We start from the raw sequence: 23,881 nt of genomic DNA, 5'->3' as shown, positions 1-23,881 counted from the left end.
CCTGGAGCTGTGTGCCTGTGAGACTCCCATTTCACCCTGTAGACTTGTTGATTCATATTTGCTTTTAGGAAGCAGGGGACAGTCCAAATTACTAGCTACTACAGACAGCAGAGCAAAATGTTGCTCGGTGTCAGTGGAGGATAATTGAATTTAAATAAAATTGTTTTCAAAATTTCAGTTTTATATTATTTATTGATTTTTATTATGAAATACATGCTGTGACAAACTGCAAAGCAAGAAATATCTTCCTTTGGCTTTTGAAAATAGAAGTTTAAAATATGCTATAAGAAAACCCAATATACTCTTCTACTAAGTATAAGCATTCCACAAAAGCCATTTCTTTCCACCATATGGCAAGAGCTGATAAAGACAAGAAAGAGCCTCCTGAGACTATTTAACTGCTGCATGCTTATTTTAATTTTGATCACAGTGATGTTCCTCCATGTTTTGTTCTTTCAGGTGGAGGGATACATGTAACTAAAGCCTTGTAAGATGTAACCTTACTATTAGACTAGTAGTTAGTTAAAGGTTAATTTAGGCTACAATTTTTAAGAAATTAGCTCAAAAATGTTAAAGGGTAAATTTCTGCAAATATTACAAAATATATGAGGTAATTTCTGTAAAATGTTTAGGTTAGATTTAACATGTTTTTTAAAGACAACTGCTATAAAAAAAAAAAGTATAGTTTGGGGTGGGCGAAATATATTAGACTTATATATTAAACTAACTGCACTCTCTCAGAGAGGTCTTCTTTGTTTTTCGCATGGCTCATATCACCCTGTCTTAGCCCAAAGACATTTACATAAGAAAAGTGTCTCACTGTTTTCCTGTAGACCTCTATTTTAAGTCTCACCAGTCTTTTGTTGTGAAAGAATGCCACAGACCTTTCAGCACAACTACTTTACAATGAAATGCTAATATTAAAGCCCCCTGCCCAGTTTGAAAATCCCACCGTGCAAGTTGATGGGATTGGTTCCTTGGATTTATGGCTTGAGAACCCGTTCCTGTCTGAATTTACCCATTTGAGAGAGTCTAAGGAACACTGCAAATTCAAATAGGAAGGTTAGCCATGCCATTGACTTATTTCAATCAAGACTGACCACTTTCCAGCACATAAATGATCCCTACTGGTGACATAACTTTAAAATAAATGAATGCAAAGGAAATATTTAATAATGCATAGCAACCTAATATTTAAAATATATGTACTATTAAATATAATTTTTAAAACATCTCAGTGTCCGTGTGGGTTTCCTCTGGGTGTTCCGGTTTCCTCCCACAGTCCAAAAACACACGTTGGTAGGTGGATTGGTGACTCAAAAGTGTCCGTAGGTGTGAGTGAATGTGTGTGTGTCTGTGTTGCCCTGTGAAGGACTGGCGCCCCCTCCAGGGTGTATTCCCGCCTTGTGCCCAATGATTCCAGGTAGGCTCTGGACCCACCATGACCCTGAACTGGATAAGTGGTTACAGATAATGAATGAATGAATTTTTAAAACATAAAATGTGTCCATCTCTTATTAGACTGAACCCATAATACGTTATTCCCACAATATATAAAATCGTGCCCACGTATTTTTAAGTCGTTTGCATGCATTAATATAAATTTAAGGGATGCCAAAAACATGGAGTCGTTTCCTAACCACTCTAAATTACTTTACATCTCTTCAACTGGCTTTGCTTGTGCAAACAAGGGTGTCTCTGCAGGCTATAGCCAGCCCCAAGTGGGCGGTACAGCTCAAAGAGGGAGGTACATATCCAAATGGGCGGTACACCCTAAACCCCAATCAGAACCCTTCATTGGTGACTCTTAGACTTCCTACTTGCTGGTATCCGCCCCTTTGCTTAGTACGTCCCTCCCACTCGCCAGTGTCCTGTCTGGAAATATGTAGTGGGAACAGTTTGAGAACCTGTTTTTCCCGTTTTAAGCTCTGGTAGGCGCTATTGGGATGAACATTCCCGATGACGTCACGAATGGATCGTATTTAGTATTGGGGTCAGAAGCTGGAGAGTAACGCCGGACCTTTTTGGGTCCAGAAGCCTCAAAAAAAAGATTAGCAAAGGGTCGGGAAATGGGACTGAAGTGACAGAGGGGGTTTTAATAGTAATATTAGGCTTCGTATTATTACCGGACACGTTTCTTCATTTTCTTTTAGCTTGACTCACAGCCTATAGCCAAAAACATGGAACAAAACACCGCGTTTACCGGCTTTTCCAGCACTTTGGGAATCAGAGTGAGACTACACAGCACGACGGGTTTAATTTAAACGTTTTATAATTTATTTTTTATAATTGTAGGAAACGACTTTCCTCCAAGAGGCTTTTAAAAGTGAAGGATTTGTATATAACATAGCGATCTTGTGGGACGTTGCCGTTAGAAACCGTCGAGTTGCAGTCGAGCGGTTTTAAGGGGGTTGGGGGCTTTTTGTATTCGCGATTTATTATTATTTTTTAATTTTTTTAAACGTTTTTACGGGTATTTTATCTTGACTACACTAAATTATACATAGGGTTTAGCTGTTATCAGCATAGCAACAAAGCACTAGTTAAATCTATATTTTTTACGTTTTAATCGAACATTTAAACCTTGGCTGTTTGTGAAGATGACCTCGTCGTCGTTGGCCCCCGGCATCAGACTCGTAACCTCTTTCTCCAGAGACAGCTGGTAAGTGTTTTAAATACTACAGTCACCCTCATGTTAACTGTAAGTTTTTTTAGTTCCCAGTATTATCTAGTAACTCACTCGTGCAGTACACTGCAGTTTACAATTATATTAATGGCACTAATATATCAAAATATTTAAAAAACTGTGTTTTTGTAAATGAAATTAGGACTATTTCTCTCTACTTCACAGGTTGACAGGATTGGTTACTTGGGTTTATGATGTCAGAAACCTTGCCTGTGCGTTTTCACTGAGATTGGAACGCTGCAGTTTAAAGCTTACTGCTTATTTCAAACAGGCACAGTTTCTAGCGACCAAAACACTGTAGGCATGTGAAAAAAAAGGTTAAAATGCTTCTTTTTCACTGGAAATAGTCTTTAATATTTGAGTTATTCTGAAACATATTAATTACATATCTATTAATCAGTGAAACTAGCCTTTAAAAAAGAACACGAGCAGAAGTTTCTTTTTCCTTTTGAAATATTAAAATCAAATGCTTCACTTGTTAGTTGTCAGTCTGATTTATGAATGCCGTGACGGACAAGACAGGCCCATTTACTTATGCAGTTTAAGGTTTTGCTCATGACTGCTCCCTTTCAGGAAATGTTTACAGGTTAGTACAGAACCTGGTGTGTGTTTGAGTCTGTGGTTACTGTGCTTTCCTGTAACACCATGTAATGAACTCTCATTCTCCTCACTGCACTTTCACATGCACACTGTTTACACAGCTCCTATGCTTTCTTCTCTTGCTCTCCACACAGCCCCTAACTTAGCGGTTCCACATAAACTTTAGTTTCTAATTAAAATTCACTAATGTTTAAAAAGTTCTACATGATTCAATCATTGGGGTCTAAACAATGTCTTTTTGAGCGGTTAGAATTGAGATGGGACATTGTAAGTGAACTTGTATTGCTCTGTATAGCTCTTCAATATGAATAGATTTTAAATGAGGTTTATGTCTTCTATATCAGGCAATGTGCACATAACTATTTTGTGCCAGTAAGGTTAGCTTTAATTCCTTGTTCCAATTACTGTCAAATTTTAGAAAATTAAAATTCGAAAATATCTGTTACATCTTAAAGTTTTTTCTATGTCCTCCAGGTACAGAGGCTTCATTCTCCTCCTTACTTTTTTCTTCTACACGGCCTACCACCTCTCCCGCAAGCCTATCAGCATTGTCAAGGTAACTAAGATAGCGAGTTAGCTTGTTAAAATGGGCGATCACCTTTATGTTTACTGAGTTTAATGGACATGTTTTCATGCCTTCATCTTTTTCTCCTTAGAGCAGAGCTGATTTGTAGTTTTTCAGGGAGTGGTATTTATTCTCACTAATTTGTTAATGTACTTTTCAATGCTGTTTTCAGAGCCAGCTGCACAGAAACTGTTCCTTTGTCATTAGGCCAGCCGATCTGAATGTCACCGACAATGACACCTGGTGCGACTGGGCTCCTTTTGGTGGGTTTTTATTTTATCAAGAAATTGCTGTTGCATCCCTTTCATGGATGCACCCAGTCACTTGTACATTTCTCTTTCTTTCCATCTTCCTCCTCCACTTTCTGCTTCAAAACAGCCCTTTGGAAATTCTTTAATTTCACATTTCTTTACACTATCGTCAGAATGTGGAATAGAGATAGTTTGAGCTTGTGCAATCATGTACGCATATGAGAATGAGTCTTTTATAAAGATAATAATAATAATAGCCTTTATTTTTAGAGCAATTTTCATACTCTTGGTAGCAGAAAGCACATTACAGACACAAACACAAAAACAAAAGTTAAATGAGGAAATGAAAGAGGATTGTCCATACTTTCTGTATTTTAAGAAAGGTGTTTACAGAAGGCTATATCTACGGCTCTAAAACACACAAATATACAGTAATGTTCTAGAGGTCATCACAAAAGCAGGATTAAATTCTTCTTTTTTCTCTGACTAATCTTTTTTCCCCCCTCCTTTGAGACTGTTTAACCATCCTTTAGTGCCACCCTTCCCAACTAAATGTGAGGTAATAAATGTAACAGACAATATCTCTTTTTCTCCCATCACTTCTCTAGATCAAAACAATTACCAGAACTTGTTTGGATGGCTGGACAACTGCTTTCTTGTGGCCTATGCCATTGGCATGTTTTTCAGGTATGTAAACTGACGCCTGGAGACTGGTAAAACATCTGTTTAAGCTCCTTGCACAGTGACATAAAGTATTAAATCTTGTGCTGTCCCTGACAGTGGCATCTTTGGCGAGAGGCTGCCCCTGCGATATTACCTGACCTCAGGGATGCTTTTGAGTGGCTTATTCACATCGCTCTTCGGCCTGGGCTTTTACTGGAACATTCACTCGTTATGGTACTACTGCTTGATGCAGGTGAGCAAAACATTTTTCTCCAACAAAGTCCAAAAATTGATGCACAGCATTAATGACACATAAGCTAATTTACGAGGGTAATGTAATAAGAAGACCCTGCAACCCCCTTGTTACATTTTACAGCCAGCTGCTAATTTGGCGTGTAAGTATTTCCTGAAAATTTGTCCAATGTCACACTCAGACATTAACATACAATAAAGTTAAAAACATTATTGTCCTACTCTTGAGTTATATGTTAAGGAGCTATGGCTTTTTTATGAGTGATTGTGTAGAGACATTCACTATATCATTGGGCAACTCCTCCTCAAAATGTTGCTTTTCAAGGGTGAAGACATGGAAGTGATACTTGAAGTAATGTTAGTTTCTATTTGGGACTGATGTGAAAATGTAGACACTGGCAAAAGCGTGTCTTGTTTGATGAGCCCCCCCCAGCTTAAAACTGTTTACACTAAGATCAGGAAATCAAGAAATATTCACTTAAGCTTCTTCTGTCCATTGTCTTCTATTATATGGGAATATTTTGGGGCGTGTTTGTAAATACAATGTATGTGAGTGTATTGAAATGATTATTTGTGCTAATCGACTGTATTCCACAGTTTTAGTAGATGGAAATAAAGTAGAAAACCACAGAAGTGTTCCTTTGATGTTTAGCTCCCAGGCTGTGATTAGTAACCTCATGGCTTTTTCCTCTGACATAGGTCCAGTCACATGGCTAGCACATGACTTGAGAATAGGAGATTACTATGCACCTAGTAGTTTGCTCAAGGCTGTCTGTGGCTGCTGCAGTGCAAATGATACATTATTTCCTTTTTTCTCTCTCCTTCCATCTTTTTTTCTCACTCTCTTTTCCTCCCTCTCTCTCTCAGGCTCTGAACGGCCTGGTGCAAACGACTGGCTGGCCAGCTGTAGTGACCTGTGTTGGGAACTGGTTCGGAAAGGGGAAGTGAGTGTGCTATTCACATTCTTGGACACAGACTTAACATTGCACTGCTGACTGTGCACATGCAGGCTGCACCTGTTTCTCAAATCCTCTTTTCTTGTACAATAGCTGAAGTTTTGCCAGAAGTTTCACTAAACGAATGAAAAGGCCAAATGAAATGGGCTTAAACATGCTTTAGATTACATTATTAAGAAACATGGATACGTTTAAAGAATGAGAAAAGACTATGATGTAATACGGATATTGATTTTCTGTGTTTTCAAGTTCAGATCTCTTAGCATTGCACTAATAATTGTTATACATTTGTTATAATTGTTATAAATGCTTAAATTTGAGATGACTGCAGTAAGTCAGTAACATTTTAATGTGGGCTACTTTACAACTACATAAACTCATCAAAACAAACCTCCAAACAGACCTGTATGGAGACTTACCAATCTTAAAGGCTTGTCTTACTTGATATCAAATTGATGTGAAGCCTATTTGTATTTGTGATATTTTGTTCAATGTAAAGGAGATTAGAATTCTCATGTGTTCTTGTCATGTCCTAGGCGGGGGTTCATCATGGGGGTGTGGAATTCACACACCTCAGTGGGGAACATTCTGGGCTCACTTATCGCAGGGGCCTTTGTCTCATCAGCTTGGGGTCTGTCCTTCATTGTTCCTGGTATCATCATTGCCTCCATGGGACTCATCTGCTTCTTCTTCTTAGTCGAGAGTAAGTTTGGCTTAGTTTGTTCTTATTCTGCTCGTAGAATTGTGAAAGTGACACGAGGAAGTGCTAAAATCATTCCACAGGGACCACACTGACAATAATGCCTGCAGATGTGTGTGCAGACTTGTTACTTAACATATAAGCACAGGCATCAGCTGATTGAGTATTTAATCAGCCTGATTAATTAGCCAACCACTACTTCGCATGTGTTTTTATTTTAATCCACAATAATCTTCAAGACAAAACCATTTTTATGGGGCTGTTCTTTTACCAAGTCAATTAAGTTGATTTTACTCTGCTGTCAAACCAGAAAGCTAAAATAGCTAACAAGTTATATATATATTTTATTTTTTTGAGTGTTTCCCAGTCCCCCCCGTTAAGGTGATTTCTTTATCTTTTTCTGTGTAGGGCCTGAAGATGTGAACTGCAGCCTGCCACAGCATCATGTAAGAACTGCAACAGAGTGCAAGAAATAATATATATATATATATATATATATATATGCATAAAATGCTTTGGAGTGAATGCAGTACAATCTCTGTGTTTGTGTGAAGGTGGATGCAGAGAGGGAGCCACTGCTCAGAAACTCAACTAATACTGAGGAAATCTTCAATAATCACACATCTGCAGTGGTGGAAGCAACAGAAGAGCATGCACAAGCTATAAGTTTCTGTGGAGCTCTCAGGATACCGGTCAGTGGAAACTGCTTGTATTCTGCATTTTGACTGCTGACAGAACAGCGTAGTTGACAGCAGTAACGTGCCTTTGGTTTGCTGATGTACATGCAAATGTACGAGGCATGTGATTCACTGTATTTTTGCTAGTTTGCAGTTTGCAAGGTTGTTTTGGTGGTTGTAGTTCTAAGGCTATGTAAACCTAACTGACATATTCATACTCCAATAAAGAACCAAACAATGCTTATTTTATTTAAAAGAACATTTCAGTAAAAAAGCTAACATTGCTAACATTGAAAGAAAACTAATAAATGCCACATTATAATTTGGCAATCAAGTTATTCTTTGTACTTTGCATTCATTGTTAAGAACTGATTATTTATTCCATCAAAACCTTAGACCTTCATTTATCTTTTATTATGTTACTGTTGTAGACAAGTTGACTGGTTCTGCTTCATGAAAACTTGTTTTGTCATGTTGCAGGGTGTGGTGGAGTTCTCCCTTTGCCTGATGTTTGCTAAGCTGGTTAGCTACACCTTCCTTTACTGGCTACCTCTGTACATTGCCAATGTTGGTAAGATCCCTTTTTGGATTTCATTTATTTATTTTAAATGTATTTATCTATTATTATTTTCCAAGTATCTTCATACACTCTCCATGCATCTTCACCCACGTGTTATTCCCATAGCAACTACTTTGCAAGCATTACCTTACATTAACAATATTGCGAACTTTCTTTGTTTATTTGTTTGTTTGTAAGATGTACGTTTTATAGCTGTTCATTTCAAAGGATATTTATTTTGTTTATGTGACGTTTTAGATTAATAACCATTTCATATGTCTTCATATCTGTTTTCCAGCACATTTTGATCCTAAAGGAGCAGGAGACATGTCAACACTTTTCGACGTAGGAGGGATTCTGGGTAAGCCATTGTGCTGTTTATTTTATCTGAGCTGTACTGAAAGGTTGTAATGAAGGTGTAATGAGTAATATAGGCTAACATTTCCCTGTCTTGTGAGAAGATGCCTTCTCTTTGTGTCTAATATGAATGCACTGTGTTATTATGTTCAAGGTGGTATCTTAGCTGGTGTTATATCAGACTACACTGGTGGGAGAGCTACTACCTGCTGCATCATGTTAATAGTTGCTGCTCCTATGGTGAGTGTGGCAGTGATGACCAAATCTCTTTAGTCTCTTTAAATCATTGATTTGTTCAGTGGTAATAAACGTTAAATGTGATCAAACCAGGTTAATCCTTACGTTTCTGACATTTACTGTCAATGTTATTCTGCGTTAAGCTGAATAACATTAGGACTGGCCTCAACTTATTAACAGAAGTTATAAATCAGCAGAGTCAACACATCGTATCTTGTAAATATTATCTTTCGGTCTCAGGCAAAATTTTCCACTTTCACTTTCAACACATGACCTGTGTTTTTCCAACCTGGTTCGCTAATAAATAACCACCTTGACCTCGTTTGTGGGTTGTTATGCTCTGGTTGCAGTTATAGTCTGCTTCATTAAATAGATCTTATTTAATGCCTTCCCCACAAGTTCTGATAAAAAAAAAAATAGCAAACTATAGAAATCTAAAGCTAATGTGGGAGAGAGGTTCCCGTCAATTTGAGTGGGGCTGCATGTACCCCTTTTTAGAAAGAGTAAGGCTGGTTATGCTATCATGGAGACCAGATCATAGTCATCACTGGGAATTCAGCCTCATTGGGATGTCCTGCAGTGGCCTTTTTGTTAACTGACCCTTTTCTTAAGAGCTTTCAGCATTCGGCAAGCAGTTATTAGTGTAGTTGTGTAGCTGTACACAAAGTAGCATTAGGGTTCTTGTTTACTCTTCCTGGTGTAGCATTGCGCTAACCTGAGCCGGGATTTGAACATGCTGCAATGGAGGGTAGTGGTATCATCCAGAGTGCTATCAGCCACTATCTCAATAACGCATGGAAAATTAGTTTTTGCATATGGCACTGAGATAATAGGAGGAAATATGTGGCCTATGTGAGATAACATTCTCATGCTAGTGTTAGTCTCTACGCTGAAACATACACACCCGCATCCGGCAGTTTGTTCACAGATTTTAACACCCAGCTTCAGTCTTATGCCCACGCCACAGCAGAGTGTGTCTGAGTTTACCCGCCAACCACTGAAAACAAACGAACAGATTTCTCTCTCCTGCCAAGACTGCTGCTTATTCCTTTCTTCCCTCCCTCTCTTCCTTTTTCAAGCTGTACCTGTATAACATCTTTGGGCAGAGCGGCGTGTCAACCACTGTCGGTGAGTAGAGCCCTGCCACCTGCTCGCATCTACAAACAAACCAACTGCTTCTCACACAAACTGTTGGATCATGATTATGAACAATGCTAAGTGTTAAACTAAGTGTTACATGTTTGTGAAGAAAAATATGGTACAGCAATCCATTAAAGCAATTTTCTGGACAGTTCTTATGTAATTAAAATATTAAGTAGTTATTTACATTTCATAGTCAAGCATGGCAAAAAAATATGACTTTATTTCCTCCCAAAAAATGCTCACCAACAACAACCTCATCCTATCCTCTACTAAATGCATCTGCATTATTTTCTCTCCCTCTCCCAGGCATGCTGTTGCTCTGTGGTGCTTTGGTAAATGGACCATATGCCCTCATCACTACGGCTGTGTCAGCTGACCTGGTAATATTAATAGTTTAACATGTAATAGTACCAATCTCATTACAAAACATAGCCAACACACCAACCACAATCACCAGCAGCAGCTGTCTGTTTATGAACCTTTACTCTAACCTTTCCCTCACTGCTGCTGTCAAAGCAGGTTAATTTAACATTAGCACACAACCGCCTTATAACCCTGAATTTGTTCTTTTAAACAGGGAACTCACGAGTGTCTGAGAGGAAACGCCAGAGCACTCTCCACTGTTACTGCCATTATTGACGGCACTGGATCAATAGGTATAAAAGGAGTTCACTTCCTGTTTGTATTGTTGTTTTTAATTTTATTTAGCTGTTTTAAAATGTATTCAATGTTCTTTTGTTGCATTACATTTACACCTTTACAAAAAAGCCCTCTTCTGGAACCATTTTAATCGGTCAGAAACCTCACAATAAAAATCATTGTGATTGCATCAAGGCTAATATTCACGTTGCAGCCTTTTATGCTATTTGTATTTTTGAAGATCAATATCAGGATAATTATTAACACTTGTTACATGTTTTAGCCCAGTAGACTAGAGCTCCCTTCTGAATTCTGTTTTTCTGTTTCAGCAGCTAATAGTTACATTCTGTTACAACCGAACAGAAAGCATGTGGGCAATGCAACTGAATCTTCCTATGCTTTTAAGTGACTGTTTACAGTAAACGGTGGCTTGTTATGGAGGAGTATGTCCTCGGAGTAACCTCTTGTGGGTTGCGTGTTTCTGTCCACTAGGTGCCGCTATCGGACCTCTATTAGCTGGACTGATCTCTCCCACTGGTTGGAACAATGTTTTCTACATGCTCATGTCTGCTGATGTCCTGGCCTGTCTGGTAAGGGTTATTATTACTCTATAGCGATTATAAACACACAGTATATAACAATGCATCTGCTGTATTAGGAAAGTGGTATGATTTGATTGTTGTTGCCTACGCAGAATGTATTGTGCACAGGATTGGGCACTACTACTGGTCAATTGACATGTATTTGCTGAGAATATATATATATGAGAAAATCTTCTACAGAGAACAAGCTTCTGCATATGTTAATGCACAATTAGTGTTTATTTGCTCTTTTTGGGGTACAAAAACAAGTGTGCACTGTATGTTTGTAGGATGAGTTGCAGAGGACATGCTTAGAGAATGAATTTTGTCTCAAGGTTCTGTCATTTGACATCATTTTGTTCTGGGTTGTTTAGCTGCTGTCCAGACTGGTCTTCAAAGAAGTCCGTGGTTGGTGTGGTTACACAGCACCACAGAGAGGGTGAGAATATACAACACACATTCACTGAGTATTATTTTAAGCTGTTTTTACTGTCAAAATTTATACAGTATAATATTCATCCTTGAAGAGTCTGTTGGAGGCTTTCTTTTCAGAGAAGTGCTTGTGTTGCCGAGCATGCTCTCCAGAGAGTATTGTATATAATTATCCTCAGGCCTGTACTGTATGGATTTATGCTAAAATAGTTTATCTGCAGAGGTTCTGCAGAATACCGCTAGTCCATTAATTTGTATTGAAAGGAGTACTTTAGTAAAAAACTAATTTTTACACAATTGACATTTTGCCCTGTTGCTATGCCCTGGCATCCTCGATTTGTGGTGAGAGATTTAAAAATTCAACGCAAAATGGCTTAATAAAGGGGCAGAGTTAAGAAAAAATATTTGAATAAATAAACTGGTTGCACAAGGTGCTGTACTGATATTTATTTATCCATTGATTGATTGAAAGGGTTCAATTTACAAACTACAAGAGCTACAATATCACCATAAGCCTACATTATCTTAAATAGTTTGTAGCTATAATAAGTATTACAGGGAGCAAAACATTTAGCTGTGTACACGACAACAAACAATGCAAAGTGAAAACCATCAATCTTTCAGCAATCATAGCTTGATCTTTTCTGTTTCTGTTTTCAATGCAGACTTGGACCATAATTTAAAGTAAGTTATAGTAGTTAATCACAATACCTATATTGGTAAGAAAAAGTGCAATTATGTATTTTCCCCGAATCATTCCTCAGTAGTTTACGGGGGACTGGAACTGGCAATATGAATGAGACCCAGTGTAGATTCTGACATTAAAAATGCTTGTTTTTCTATAAAAGCAATTAACTAGATGTTGGTTAATCACCAACCATGGGGGTTATTAGTTTCGACTGTATTCCCATAAGAATGGGAAATGGTGTGTGTGCAGGCGAGAAAACATTTTGACAGAGCACTGTCATGTTCACTGTGACGTCAGAGTAATTATCAGCCCATTTTAGTTTCAGGAACATGGACTGCTTAGAGGCATGGGGTTTATTTATTTATTTATTATTATTATTATTATTTTTTTTTTTTGGAAGTGTTATCTGACACTAAAAGCAAGTTTACTGGATGTGGATTTTCCTCGGTGATGGACTACGTTAGATTCATCCTCTTTAGTCAAGGCCTAAAGCAATAGTTTTACCAAGAGTCAGTGTTTGACATTTTGAATAATGTGCAGTTATTTGTTGTTGTACTTTGTAAATTGCACATTATCATGTCTTCTGTATTTACAACCATCTTTGGCCATGAACACACACACACACACACACACACCAGTGCACTAGGGGCAGTGAACACACACCCAGAGCGGTGGGCAGCCACCCCCGGTGCCCAGGGTGCAGTTGTGGGTTAGGTGCTTGCTTAAGAGCACCTCAGCCATGGATTCCTTTATTCAAATCAAACCCAGTTTTCCTTGAACCAGTTTAACTTTCAGCAACTTTCAGGTTCTGCCCTCTTCTATAAACATTAGGCCACAGGTTTTCTCCTGTTATCATAAATGTAGTCTTCCAGCCAAGGCAGGTGCACTGACAACACTCCTTAAGCAGGTTTATTTAAGATTACTTTACCATGTTCATTTCTGTGTGAGGAACTGGAGTTTTCTGTGTGCTACTGTGTTTTCTGTCACTGTGGAAAATGTCCTCAAAACTCCTTCCCAAAATAGTCTAATAGAATTCAGATTGTTTAATCAAGTTTATGATGAAGTCAGTCAGAGATTAGAACAGATGCCACACATGTATTTGAGTTCTAAAACCTAAACATTGATACAAACCGAATAAAAATGTGTTTGAGAGAATATGAGTTAATAGCCCGAGCACCTAACTGAAAAGGGGTAAGCACCAAACTCAAAGGCAAACAGACCTGGGTCTATTTAATGTTTCTTATCAAACTGTTATTTCAAGTTACGTTTCACCATATTTTATCAGATGTTATACACATAATGGAACAGCTTCCTGCCTAATTAATCACTCCTGCTTGTTAATGATTTGAATCTGTATTTTGATTCCTGTTGAATCAGAAGAATCTAATGAATAATTGGGAAGCATTTTATTCTTACGTAGCGTGAGCCGCATTGGCTTAATCTGCTGTTTTTTGTATTTCAGGTTCAAAGAGATCTGAGGTGCCTCCTGGATAGTGAATATCACACCTGCAGCGGAAAACACTCGCAACAAAACCCACAGGAAAAGAGAGTGGGACCACGTCCATCACACAAAGCTGCTCTTTAATGCCGGCTGGCTCGGCCATTTTATTTGAATATGGTAACCGGACACTTTCATCTCTTGACACACCAGCAAACGAAACAACCCCACGGTGGGATGAAATGGGACGATGAAGGGATGTTGGCCCTCTGACGGCTGATGCAAAGAGAGAGAGAAAAGAAGAGAAAAGAGAGCGAATCAGAGCTCCTCTATTTGAACCCAGGATATTTTTATCGAGCAATGATGATTTCATTTGTGTCGGGTATCTTTTTTTAATCATTAAAATATGCCAGCGGTGACTACGCTCCTTTTATCTCACCCCTGTCTCTAAGGTTACTCAGTCTCCGAGCATGAAACATGCACACAAACGCGCACACGTGCACAAACATGCCCGCTGATGGATTACACTCTTATTTTTCCTCATTAAGTCAGGTGGGGGTTCTTGGGCACAAAAAGTGCATGGTGTTCTCAGATCTTAAAGAGTTCCAACTGTGTCAAGTAGGTCTGCAGTGCCTTCCACAATTACTGGCACCCTTGGTTTAACAAAAATAAATAAATAAATAAAAATACATCAAAAAAAGATGTAGAAGCGAGAGAATGTAGAGACATAATGCTAAGACGTGATGTAATGATGACATTTAATTTATGTATTTATTTGTACATTTGGAACGCTGCAGAATTGAATGCTGTTCCACTCCAGGTGGATGTAGTCCCGGTTTCTGTATTGTATATATGTATATGTAGTAAGGATTTTTTCAGTAAAATGTACATGTAACATCAGATATTAGCATTGGTGCTAAATCTAAATAAATAAGTAAAATACTGTTTTTTTGATCTTTGTTAAAATTGTTCAAAGTAAACAATTAAATACATATTTTCAAAGAATGTAAAGCAAATTTGAAAAACATCTTTATCTCAACTTTACCAAGGGTGCCAGTGCTTGTACAGAACATAGTCTATACTCCAGAAATATATTTACATATAAGCAGAGCTGTCTGAAGATTTTTGTATGTGTGTTTGTGAGCAAGAGAATGATGGAGAGCAGGCTGTGGTATTGTTTTGGCTCTGGAGCTGTTTTTTCAGGAGTGAATATGACATGGTGCTGGAGCTCAGGGGAAAAGAGCGGAGTGAGCTAAACTGGGTTTGATTAAACTTAGTGAGCTCAGCAACATGACTCATTCGCACCATCAGAGTGATAGCGCACACACACACACACACACACAAATAACATTCAGACAGAATATTCAGAACCAAAAAGAAACGTCTGTACACTTTTAAAAATGGCCTCAAGTCTTGAATAAGCACTTTCAGACTTCACTGTGAAAGCCTGAAATAATGTCACGGTTCATTGTGTTTGTTTTGTTTTATTTACTTGACAATGTTCTTTTATACTGCACACTGATTAATAATGTTGGATCATAATTGTAATTTTTAGTTTACAAACTTACTAAGTATTTATTCACACTGATAAACACGATAATCCAATGGAAATTTTCCCAAGATGCATCAATCAATTACAATATCTTTCAAAGAAACACTTGCCAATAAACTTGAAATTGTGCTTTTCAGGGAAGTGGTGTTGATTGATCTTCATCTTTTAATTTTTTATCTGTATATTATCTGTTTATAAACTTTGTTAGCAATATACCCTTTTTTTTAGTATGTTTTTCTATGTCCCTGGTAATATAAAGCATGACTCATTGCATAATATTTTTTCATTGTTATTTTCATTTGTCATTTTTTCTCACTAATTTTTAAATCTAATTCCAGTTCCTTCAATTAGCGTGGACTTCAACAGTCACAGCCATTTCTGTGACAAATGAAGCCAGCTTCTGCCTCTTAATACAATGTAATTGGACAGCTCAGCACGCTTGGAGGAGAACACTGGTGTATGTCATGTTATGAGGAGAAATTTCTTTATAGTTTCCATAGACTCCTATGTCATACATTTTATTTTTGTCACATAATTCTTACATACACATGCTTTACCCTGAATTAAAAAGAAACTAAATAAATGTGTAGGTTATGAGCATTGTAAGTCAGTAGATAAATCATAAATCAATGAATAGTTGGCATTAATCAGTAGCCCACTGATGGTACTATAGTGATGTGATAAACACCTCTGCTGAAGTGTGTGAGCAGGAGGGGGGTGGGGGGACATTTAATAACAAGATTTAGCTCCTCCCAAACCTGCTGCTGTCAGGTTCTCAGTGTGTCTGATTTAAAACCTGAGGAAGAGCACTTTACCCACATACTCGCACTCACACTTCTTCCTGAAGCTCTAACTGAGGTCAGTGCATTAGAAACAATTTGATATTAGGGCTTTTCAATCTGCAGCTTTTTTTCTGAGTGTTTGGTTTCCAGGAACATTCATCTTGTCTAAACATATGTGACATATTTCAGGTCTTCTCATTGCTTTGGTTCATTTGCATGTTTGTCTGAAGTATATTTAGATCATATTCTCTGTTCTCTGTGGTTATCAGAAGGACCCGTGTTGTTTCAGAAGAGGGTAGCGATGGGTTCGAGCTCCTCTTCCTACGCTCCTAAAACGGTCTACCTGGACGTTGATGGAAAGGTCCAGAGGGTGAGTCTGAAAGAATGTGATCCTGCTGGTACTGAGACCATCTGTCATTACTCATCTCTCTGCTGATGATAAGGCTAAACGATCCACTGTCCATATTCGTAACTGAATTTCCATCCATATACAGTTGTAGACAAAAATTGGGCACCTGGAACTTTTAAAATTACAAAGAGAAAATTTTACACAGTGCATAATTATAGGTTATTAGCAGATTTATAATATTAGGGGAACATATATTCAATAGTATGTTTTAAATTTTAAACATTTCAAACCCAGCAAATCAAAAATAGAAACAGCTATAAAATCACAGATGTCAAGGAGGCCATCACTTCATGTGCCATTTCACCAGAGACAAATAAACCTTTGCACAGAACTGTATTGCCAAGCAAATTTACAGTGGGCTTTAAACCTGAGTCAAATATTGATGTCATCATAATAATAATAATCATTGTGCAGCATCTTGTTGTGGTTCACATGTGTTCTTGTGAACAGGTGTTTAGGGCATTTACAAGCAGCTTCACCACCTCCACGTAGCAGCTTCATCACTGCAGCATTCTACAGCCACTGAGTGGACTTCTTTAAGTCAATAGATTTATGAGCTGCTACCTTTTATCTCTAGTCAAAGTTTGACTATTATTATGCATTGATTTTATGCAGGTTGCATAAAATTTCCAGATTGAAAAATGGTTGTATCTTTTTTCAGAACAGAGTGCCTGTTATATATATAAAAAAATCATGACTGAAAAGTGGGCCGCATTGTGGTGCAGCAGGTAGTGTCACAGTCACACAGCTCCAGGGACCTGGAGGTTATGGGTTTGATTCCTGCTCCAGGTCGAGTTTGGTGTGTTCTCTCTCTGTCCGCGTGGGTTTCCTCTGGGTGCCAAAAACACATGTTGGTAGGTGGATTGGCGACTCAAAAAAAAGTGTTCATAGATGTGAGTGTGTGAGTGAATGTGTGAGCGTGTATGTTGCCTTGTGAAGGACTGGTGGCCACTCCAGGGTGTATTCCCACCTTGTGCCCAATGTTTCCAGGTAGGCTCTGGACCCAACGCGACCCTGAACTGGATAAGCGGTTACAGATAATGAATGAATGAATGAATGAATGAATGAATGACTGAAAAGTCACCCAGTACAAATGAATGAGAGTTCAATAGTTCTCCAAAGATAAAACATCCTGGTGTTTCTGGAGATGATCGTAACTGCGGACCTGTTGTATTCAGGTAATTTTCAGTCAGCACTGCAGTCCTTGTGACATCAGAGAGCTCCTCTGCACATCCTCCAACATCTCCAGGTCAGCCATCTAAATCATTAATGGTTATATAACCCTCTCTACTGTATAGCCATTTTCCATGAACCCTTTCTTAATGTCAGTTTTGGCTCTGTACAGAAATACAGCAATACTTTTGGTGGACACAGAAGGAGCTCTGATATCCATTGACCCCACCATGCCTACAAACACTCCCAAGTAATTCTTCATCATTCACATTTCTGCTATTGATTCCATCATGATGAGTGAAATCTGCTTAAGGTAACTGTAATGTAAATGTTTGTTCCTGTTTACAGTAACTTGTATAAGGTCGTGCCACACTGCAGTCAAGGAGGAGGTGAACAAAACTCTTTACTTGACTCAGTACTGTACCATAACTTGCACAAATACGTATTATTGACTTTTGTCATTCAAATAACAATTTAATTATTCTACATCCATTCCAGAGAAGGAGGACATGTTCCAGAATGTCCTCTCTCAAGTGGCAGAGCAGTTCAGTCGGTGGGTCTTCTGATCATTGACCATGTTTTGGTTATATCCTGATTATTTCTGTGGTACTCTATTGTGTATAACTCAGAGATCACCCTTCATTTATTTGTACATGGTATTATTTGTTCTGCTTCAGGGCTTTCAGGATAAATGAGCTGAAGATTGAGGTGACCAACAGACTGGCCATGCTGGAGAAAAGAGTAGAATGTGAGACTTGTATTCTTTACCCCTTAATGTGGAAGAGTCTTCGAAAAATTAATATTTGCTTTGAGAAACTGTGAGCTCTTTGCTCAGTGACGTCCTCCTGATTTCTGCAGTGGAGGGGCTAAAAGTGGTGGAGATTGAGAAGTGTAAGAATGACCTGAAGAAACTAAGGGATGAGATGACCTCTAGAGGAGGAGCAAGGTAACACAACCCAACTCTTCAGTTTGGTAACTAACTTCAAAGTGGCAAATCCGTCAAAAACTATATATTTATGTAATTAATGTAATTCAGTTCTTCAATCCATTTTAAATGTAATGTTTTATTCCAAACAGGGTGAACTGCAACTGCAAATATAACCTCACAGATGACGGAAAGAAGCTCTCTCCCAGACGGGATGTCCCAAATTATCCAAAAGTAATAAGACCTAGCATTTCTTTAATTTTATGCCATTTATTGACCATGAAATTGACAATTTATTCATTCAAACTTAAACTAAAATTTATTATCATTCTCTTCTTCTCTCTGTCCAGTATACGCTATCTCAGGAGACCATAGAAGCCCTAAAAAAGCCCACGTTTGATGTTTGGCACTGGGAACACAATGAGGTTTGTCACATTATATTGTCTGTGGTTAGAGAACTCTTGTTTATATGAACTGTGTTCTATTGTTTATGTTGGTAACAGGTCTGTATTGCTTTCTGATCTCCAGTTATTATATAGTATATGTTTAAAAGTTTGGAGACACTTCTTTTAGTGAGTTATTTCAGCTGTTTCTGATTTTGAAGGCTGTTGTCTATGTAACTGTATCCATTTTATACAATATAAAACATGCCCAAAACCACAAGTAAGATTAGTGTCTAGTATTAACTTTGAACTCAGCATGTTTTAAGGGCTGTGAGTTGATCATATGGTCATTGTGTATGCTTTATTTGCATTTTAGCAGTGTGTATCTCCAAAGTAAAGAAGCAATACTGAGACACCTGGGTAAAGTTGATTTAACTCTGAACTATCTCTTGAAACATTTCTTTTTGTAGATGTTGAGCTGTTTGGAGTACATGTACCATGATCTTGGACTGGTGAAAGAGTTTAACATGAACCCCATCACGATGAAAAGATGGCTGGTGAGAATATCTGTGAAATGTTTACTATCAGATTAACAACTAAGACGGTGATAAAATCGTATTAATCCTGATTCATTACAGTTGGCCATTCAGGAAAATTACCGTGACAACCCTTTCCACAACTTCCGCCACTGTTTCTGTGTGAGTCAGATGATGTACGGAATGATCCACCTCTGCAACCTCCAGGTGGGTGGATGTGTGTGTGTGTGTGTGTTTACCAGGAATATATCATACTGTGGGAATCAAAACTTGTTTATACACTCAAACTGTGGTTACGTTGAAATTACGTTTATAGTAAAATGTGAGGTTGGGTTAAAATGTTAGTTCCAGCCTGAATTCCTGCTGACTGTATCACCTTTGTTCAAATACAGCTTTTACATAGCACCAGACCCCTGTGTACACACAATAAATGAATAACACAGTTAAAAGCACTCTGCTGTAGCCTAAACCGTTTTGTTCTCCTCAGGAGAAGCTGACTATGACAGACTTGTGTATTCTAATGACTGCAGCTGTGTGCCATGATCTGGACCATCCAGGATACAACAACACGTATGTCTTCAACTCCTCACTATAAAAGCTCTCATCCATATCCAGAAGCACTTGTTTCTGCCTCTGAGTTGTAATTTAACTACTTTGTGGTTTGACTGAAACTCTTCTCACGTTTGGAAAATTGGGCCATTTAACTTGAACATTATTTCTCCTCATATATTTCCCTCTTGTTGATTGTGATCAGGTATCAGATTAATGCTCGAACCGAGCTGGCCGTGCGCTATAACGACATCTCCCCCCTGGAGAATCACCATTGTGCTGTAGCCTTCCAAATCCTATCCATGCCCGAGTGTAACATCTTCGGCAACATTGAGCCCGAGTCCTTCAAACAGATCCGACAGGTAACAAACACTCTGCTGTCACTGGATTTGACTGGAGCGAGAAATGTTAGATTCTGAAAGCCTTAACAAACTAAGCTGTGAACTAGAGTAAGACCCAGCTCTTTATTTATCCATTTATCAGTGAGCATTTCGTCCTGATATGGCTCATGTTGAGTCCGGAGCCTGTCAAAGCTTGAGGCTTCAGTGTTCCTTGTAACATCCAATGAATGTGTGACAAGCTTGTGTTTTCTACAGGCGATCATTACTCTTATTCTAGCCACTGACATGGCCAGGCATGGAGAGATACTAGACTCATTCAGACAGAAGGTGGACAACTTTGACTTCACCAATGAGGAGCATGTCAAATGTGTATGTGTTCTCTCCAGATTTTTTCTGTGTCTGTGTTGATGAAAGAATGCCTCATAATGTACCAGCCACCATTGTGCACAGTACTTTTAGTTAATTTTAATGGCATTAAAAGTTTTTACATATTTTTAAAAGCATCTCTTTAATGTTGGCACAGCTGAAGATGGTCATGATCAAGTGTTGCGACATCTCCAACGAGGTCAGGCCCACAGAGGTGGCCGAGCCGTGGGTGGATTGTCTGCTGGAAGAGTATTTCATGCAGGTAATGGGTCATTTTAAAGCTTAACATGGCTTAATGTGCTTAAGCAATTACATTTTTCATATTTAACTGCACATAAACATTGTTCCATGGTTAAGGATCAAAGCTGTAATTCAAAGACATATCAACCATTTTATAATGAATGCATTTTTTCACATTTCTTTTACTGTTCTCCACTGTTGAGTGAAGCTCACTTCCCAGTCGCAAATGAGAAGGATGCCTCCAATTTGGTTATTCCTCGAAATTCCCAGAAATGCTAATATGGTTGAAGAATGAAAGTTAGTGGAGATCAGTTTGCATGCCATTTCCATCATTCATGATCAGCAATGCTAGCATTTTTTAACGGAGCCTGATTTGGATTGCTAATGTTGTCTGATTCAGAGTGACAGAGAGAAGTCCGAAGGTCTTCCCGTGGCTCCGTTCATGGACCGAGAAAAAGTGACCAAGCCAACGGCACAAATCGGCTTCATCAAGTTTGTCCTCATCCCCATGTTTGAAACAGTCATGAAGGTATGAAATAATAGAACATAATGTAGTCAACATTTCACTAAATGTTACAGCATTATGACAACACCGACTTGAGAGAAAGTTTTGAAAGGTTTATTGATGCTAGTATCAATGTTTACAGCTTTTCCCTCAGGTTGAGGAGATTATGGTGCAGCCCCTGAGAGATTCTCGGGATCACTATGAAGAACTGAAGCAGATCGATGATGCTATGTCAGAGGTGTCTTGTTACTACATACATTATAATACACAATAATGCCCAATGCAAGCCCATGTAGGCAGCTATTGATTATCATTAAATAGTTAGGCAGTTAGTGTTCTCCTCCGAGCGTGTTGAGTGGCCTTCACGTCTTGGAAGAAGCTTGGTTGCAACGTGTGTTTTGATGAGACCTAGCAAGCAGGTGGAAATGAATGAAAGTTGGGGAGATCATTTGAAAAATATGAACATGCCATAACAGCACCAACACTGATCTCATATAGCACTGAAATAGAACAAATGACTAACTTCTGGCTTTAATTTCAGGCCCAGAAGAAGAAAACAGAGAGCATGTCCTTAGGAGCAAAGAAGAAATAGACTTCACCTTCCTGTGTTATCAAAAAGTAAGTCTCAAGACCACATTGACGTTTATGGTGAATCTAGAGCACAACGTGGTGCAAACTGACACGTGCTTGTTTGTTGTATATCTAAAGCCATGGACCTGAAATTGATAAGGTTGTGTGGATCTTTATTTCTTCACACTAAAGGTTTTGTAACTTCTGTCGATTCTTACGTTTCTGATTTGCCTAACTCTAGATGACCTTTGCTCGTAGATATTGAACATTCCTCGTGCACTCTCCATATATATATTTTTTAATCAAATTATTAGGTGTCATCCTTTAACTATTATCATCTTATTACTTTACATAACATAATATTACAACACCTATAGGTTCACAGATGGCTCTGGATAGAAAACAAACTGGCATATTGTGTTTAATTATGCATAATTATATATCAGACCACTCTAAAATAAATATATATTTATATATATAGCAAAATCTTTCTCAGTGCTGTTCAATTTAGCTGAAGTCTGCCCCTCAGATTGTGTTGATTTATGTAACATTACTTAAGTTTACTGTTCTGAGCTCATGACATTTCAACCTTTAACCCCATCCTCATGTGACGCTACCCCTTGTGCTGCAGAAATCCCATGGTTGAGGAGCTGAAGCCTGACCTTGTTCTAGCTTCTCCCACATCATTTTACTGAAGTAGAGAGGAGCTTCTCCAGACCACAGCCCCAAAAATACTCACAGTTCTCTCTGAGGGCACTGATTCCCTCGTGAACAGCTCAGTGAGAAATGTACAAGAAGACTCCAGAAGGGAATGAATACTCATACACTAATTCTTTATTCCAGAGCACACACTTAACTTGAAAATTCACTCATTTTAGTCCTTATATTAACAATGCAGATTTCCTTAACACCAAATATAGTAGTTATTTGATAAGTTATTATTGTTTTCATATGGTTTCTGTATAATTCAGTTCACATGAGCTCTGTAGTTCCTGAATGAATCATTTTGTTCTTCCTGGAGTGGATCCTCACCCATGGGGGTGGCCATGTTTAAAATAGGTTAAGTACTGAATGTCTGACATATCCAGGCCACTGGCTTTCAGCATGAGAGCAACATGAAGAAGAGTCAATCGAAAAATGACAACAAATAAAAGTAAAGTCCCTTTGTTGTTCTAGAAGGCAACATGATCTGGGCTGATATTTTACTGAAACGCTGTTCTGAGCAAACTGAGATACCAAAGGCAGTCTCTGATTCCAAGCTATTTGTTGTATGTGCTTCCCATCAGATATCTGTCCCCACTTTAAATAAAACTAATCCCTAAATAGGCACACTGTGGCAAAAACTCAATTTACAAATTTGATCATTTCCACTTCCTTTGCTTTGAAATACTGTTTTGTACCTTTAAATCATACTAGTAAAAATACACATGGAATATATTTAACATGACATAATAGAAATATAAACATATTTAATGTGCACCAGTGGGTGAGGACAATTAATAATGTTAATCAGTCCTGTTTCACATCACTTTCTTATCTCCCACAGCTATCACAGAGAAGAAAACATTATCTAGGCCCTCACTGATATTCAAATGCTGTCACTCAGAAAAAAAATGTCATGGTTTGGAAGAAAGCTTTGCTGTTGAAAGGTCACTTGACTAAGTATTTGCACATCATGTTGTCTGTTTATTTATTTAAATGTTAATTCAATTGTGAGCTGTTGTTAAAATGAGTTTTTATCTTGTAGTTTTGACTGTGAAAGGATAAATAAAAACAAACACATTTTGGAGCTGGAAACTTGAATTATGTGAGCTGGAAAGGATGTGGTCTCAGTTTATTTGAGGGTAAATCAGTGGCATTTTTTATTCACTGTTTGGGTTTTCGTGCTTCAGAGTTTCTTGTAGAGACTGTATTTGGTGCTGTATTGAAGGTAAAGTTAAAGAATAAATCACACAGAGTCCATGTTGTGTGTTTGTTACACACCAGTCAGAAAAGACCCGTGTGTTTTCAGCCTGAAGAAGACTGTAAACAGGATATTCTGAAAGGGTCAGAGATCATGCGTCTAAAGCAAACAGACCCTTTTAGAAAGTTGTCAAGAGCATGTGTTTAAAGACACAATAGTGAGT

The 23,881-nt window shown here is 38.2% G+C and overlaps 2 protein-coding genes across 3 annotated transcripts; both read left to right on the top strand.

Annotated features, from left to right (window-relative positions):
- Positions 1 to 2,004: 2,004 nt before the first annotated feature.
- Positions 2,005 to 15,215, top strand: slc37a2 (solute carrier family 37 member 2). 2 transcript variants are annotated; one of them, XM_066659004.1, is made up of 19 exons: positions 2,005 to 2,662; positions 3,761 to 3,842; positions 4,024 to 4,114; positions 4,711 to 4,789; positions 4,883 to 5,018; positions 5,885 to 5,961; positions 6,510 to 6,676; positions 7,082 to 7,119; positions 7,228 to 7,365; positions 7,831 to 7,921; positions 8,208 to 8,270; positions 8,421 to 8,506; positions 9,583 to 9,631; positions 9,953 to 10,026; positions 10,224 to 10,302; positions 10,778 to 10,875; positions 11,241 to 11,305; positions 11,964 to 11,982; positions 13,449 to 15,215. In XM_066659004.1, the coding sequence occupies exons 1-18, from the start codon at positions 2,601 to 2,603 to the stop codon at positions 11,974 to 11,976; spliced, it is 1,488 nt and encodes a 495-aa protein (XP_066515101.1). In that variant the 5' UTR covers positions 2,005 to 2,600; the 3' UTR covers positions 11,977 to 11,982; positions 13,449 to 15,215. The 2 variants fall into 2 exon arrangements, with proteins under 2 accessions (XP_066515101.1, XP_066515100.1); XM_066659003.1 differs by lacking the exon at positions 11,964 to 11,982.
- Positions 15,216 to 16,059: 844 nt separating this feature from the next.
- pde9ab (phosphodiesterase 9ab) lies at positions 16,060 to 23,527 on the top strand. The gene is made up of 19 exons (XM_066659610.1): positions 16,060 to 16,128; positions 17,346 to 17,416; positions 17,513 to 17,590; positions 17,689 to 17,729; positions 17,839 to 17,893; positions 18,018 to 18,088; positions 18,199 to 18,286; positions 18,418 to 18,499; positions 18,616 to 18,690; positions 19,119 to 19,205; positions 19,287 to 19,391; positions 19,672 to 19,754; positions 19,939 to 20,095; positions 20,330 to 20,443; positions 20,598 to 20,702; positions 21,081 to 21,209; positions 21,328 to 21,423; positions 21,727 to 21,803; positions 22,387 to 23,527. Exons 1-18 carry the CDS (start codon positions 16,060 to 16,062, stop codon positions 21,775 to 21,777), a joined length of 1,557 nt encoding a protein of 518 aa, XP_066515707.1. The 3' UTR covers positions 21,778 to 21,803; positions 22,387 to 23,527.
- Positions 23,528 to 23,881: the final 354 nt, after the last annotated feature.

Source organism: Hoplias malabaricus, chromosome 2 (assembly GCF_029633855.1).
Source record: "Hoplias malabaricus isolate fHopMal1 chromosome 2, fHopMal1.hap1, whole genome shotgun sequence".
Lineage (NCBI taxonomy): Eukaryota > Metazoa > Chordata > Actinopteri > Characiformes > Erythrinidae > Hoplias > Hoplias malabaricus.
Note: the sequence above shows the minus strand (reverse complement) of the source record. Positions and strands in the feature narration are given on the sequence as shown.

Excerpts from the sequence above, each read along its gene's own strand:
- pde9ab (XM_066659610.1), top strand. The coding sequence starts at position 16,060 with ATGGGTTCGAGCTCCTCTTCCTACGCTCCTAAAACGGTCTACCTGGAC. Across the intron at positions 17,417-17,512 it reads ACATCCTCCAACATCTCCAG|AAATACAGCAATACTTTTGG; the intron begins GTCAGCCATCTA and ends GGCTCTGTACAG. Across the intron at positions 18,287-18,417 it reads ACCTCTAGAGGAGGAGCAAG|GGTGAACTGCAACTGCAAAT; the intron begins GTAACACAACCC and ends TATTCCAAACAG.
- slc37a2 (XM_066659003.1), top strand. The coding sequence starts at position 2,601 with ATGACCTCGTCGTCGTTGGCCCCCGGCATCAGACTCGTAACCTCTTTC. Across the intron at positions 10,027-10,223 it reads CGGCTGTGTCAGCTGACCTG|GGAACTCACGAGTGTCTGAG; the intron begins GTAATATTAATA and ends TCTTTTAAACAG. Across the intron at positions 10,876-11,240 it reads CTGATGTCCTGGCCTGTCTG|CTGCTGTCCAGACTGGTCTT; the intron begins GTAAGGGTTATT and ends TGGGTTGTTTAG.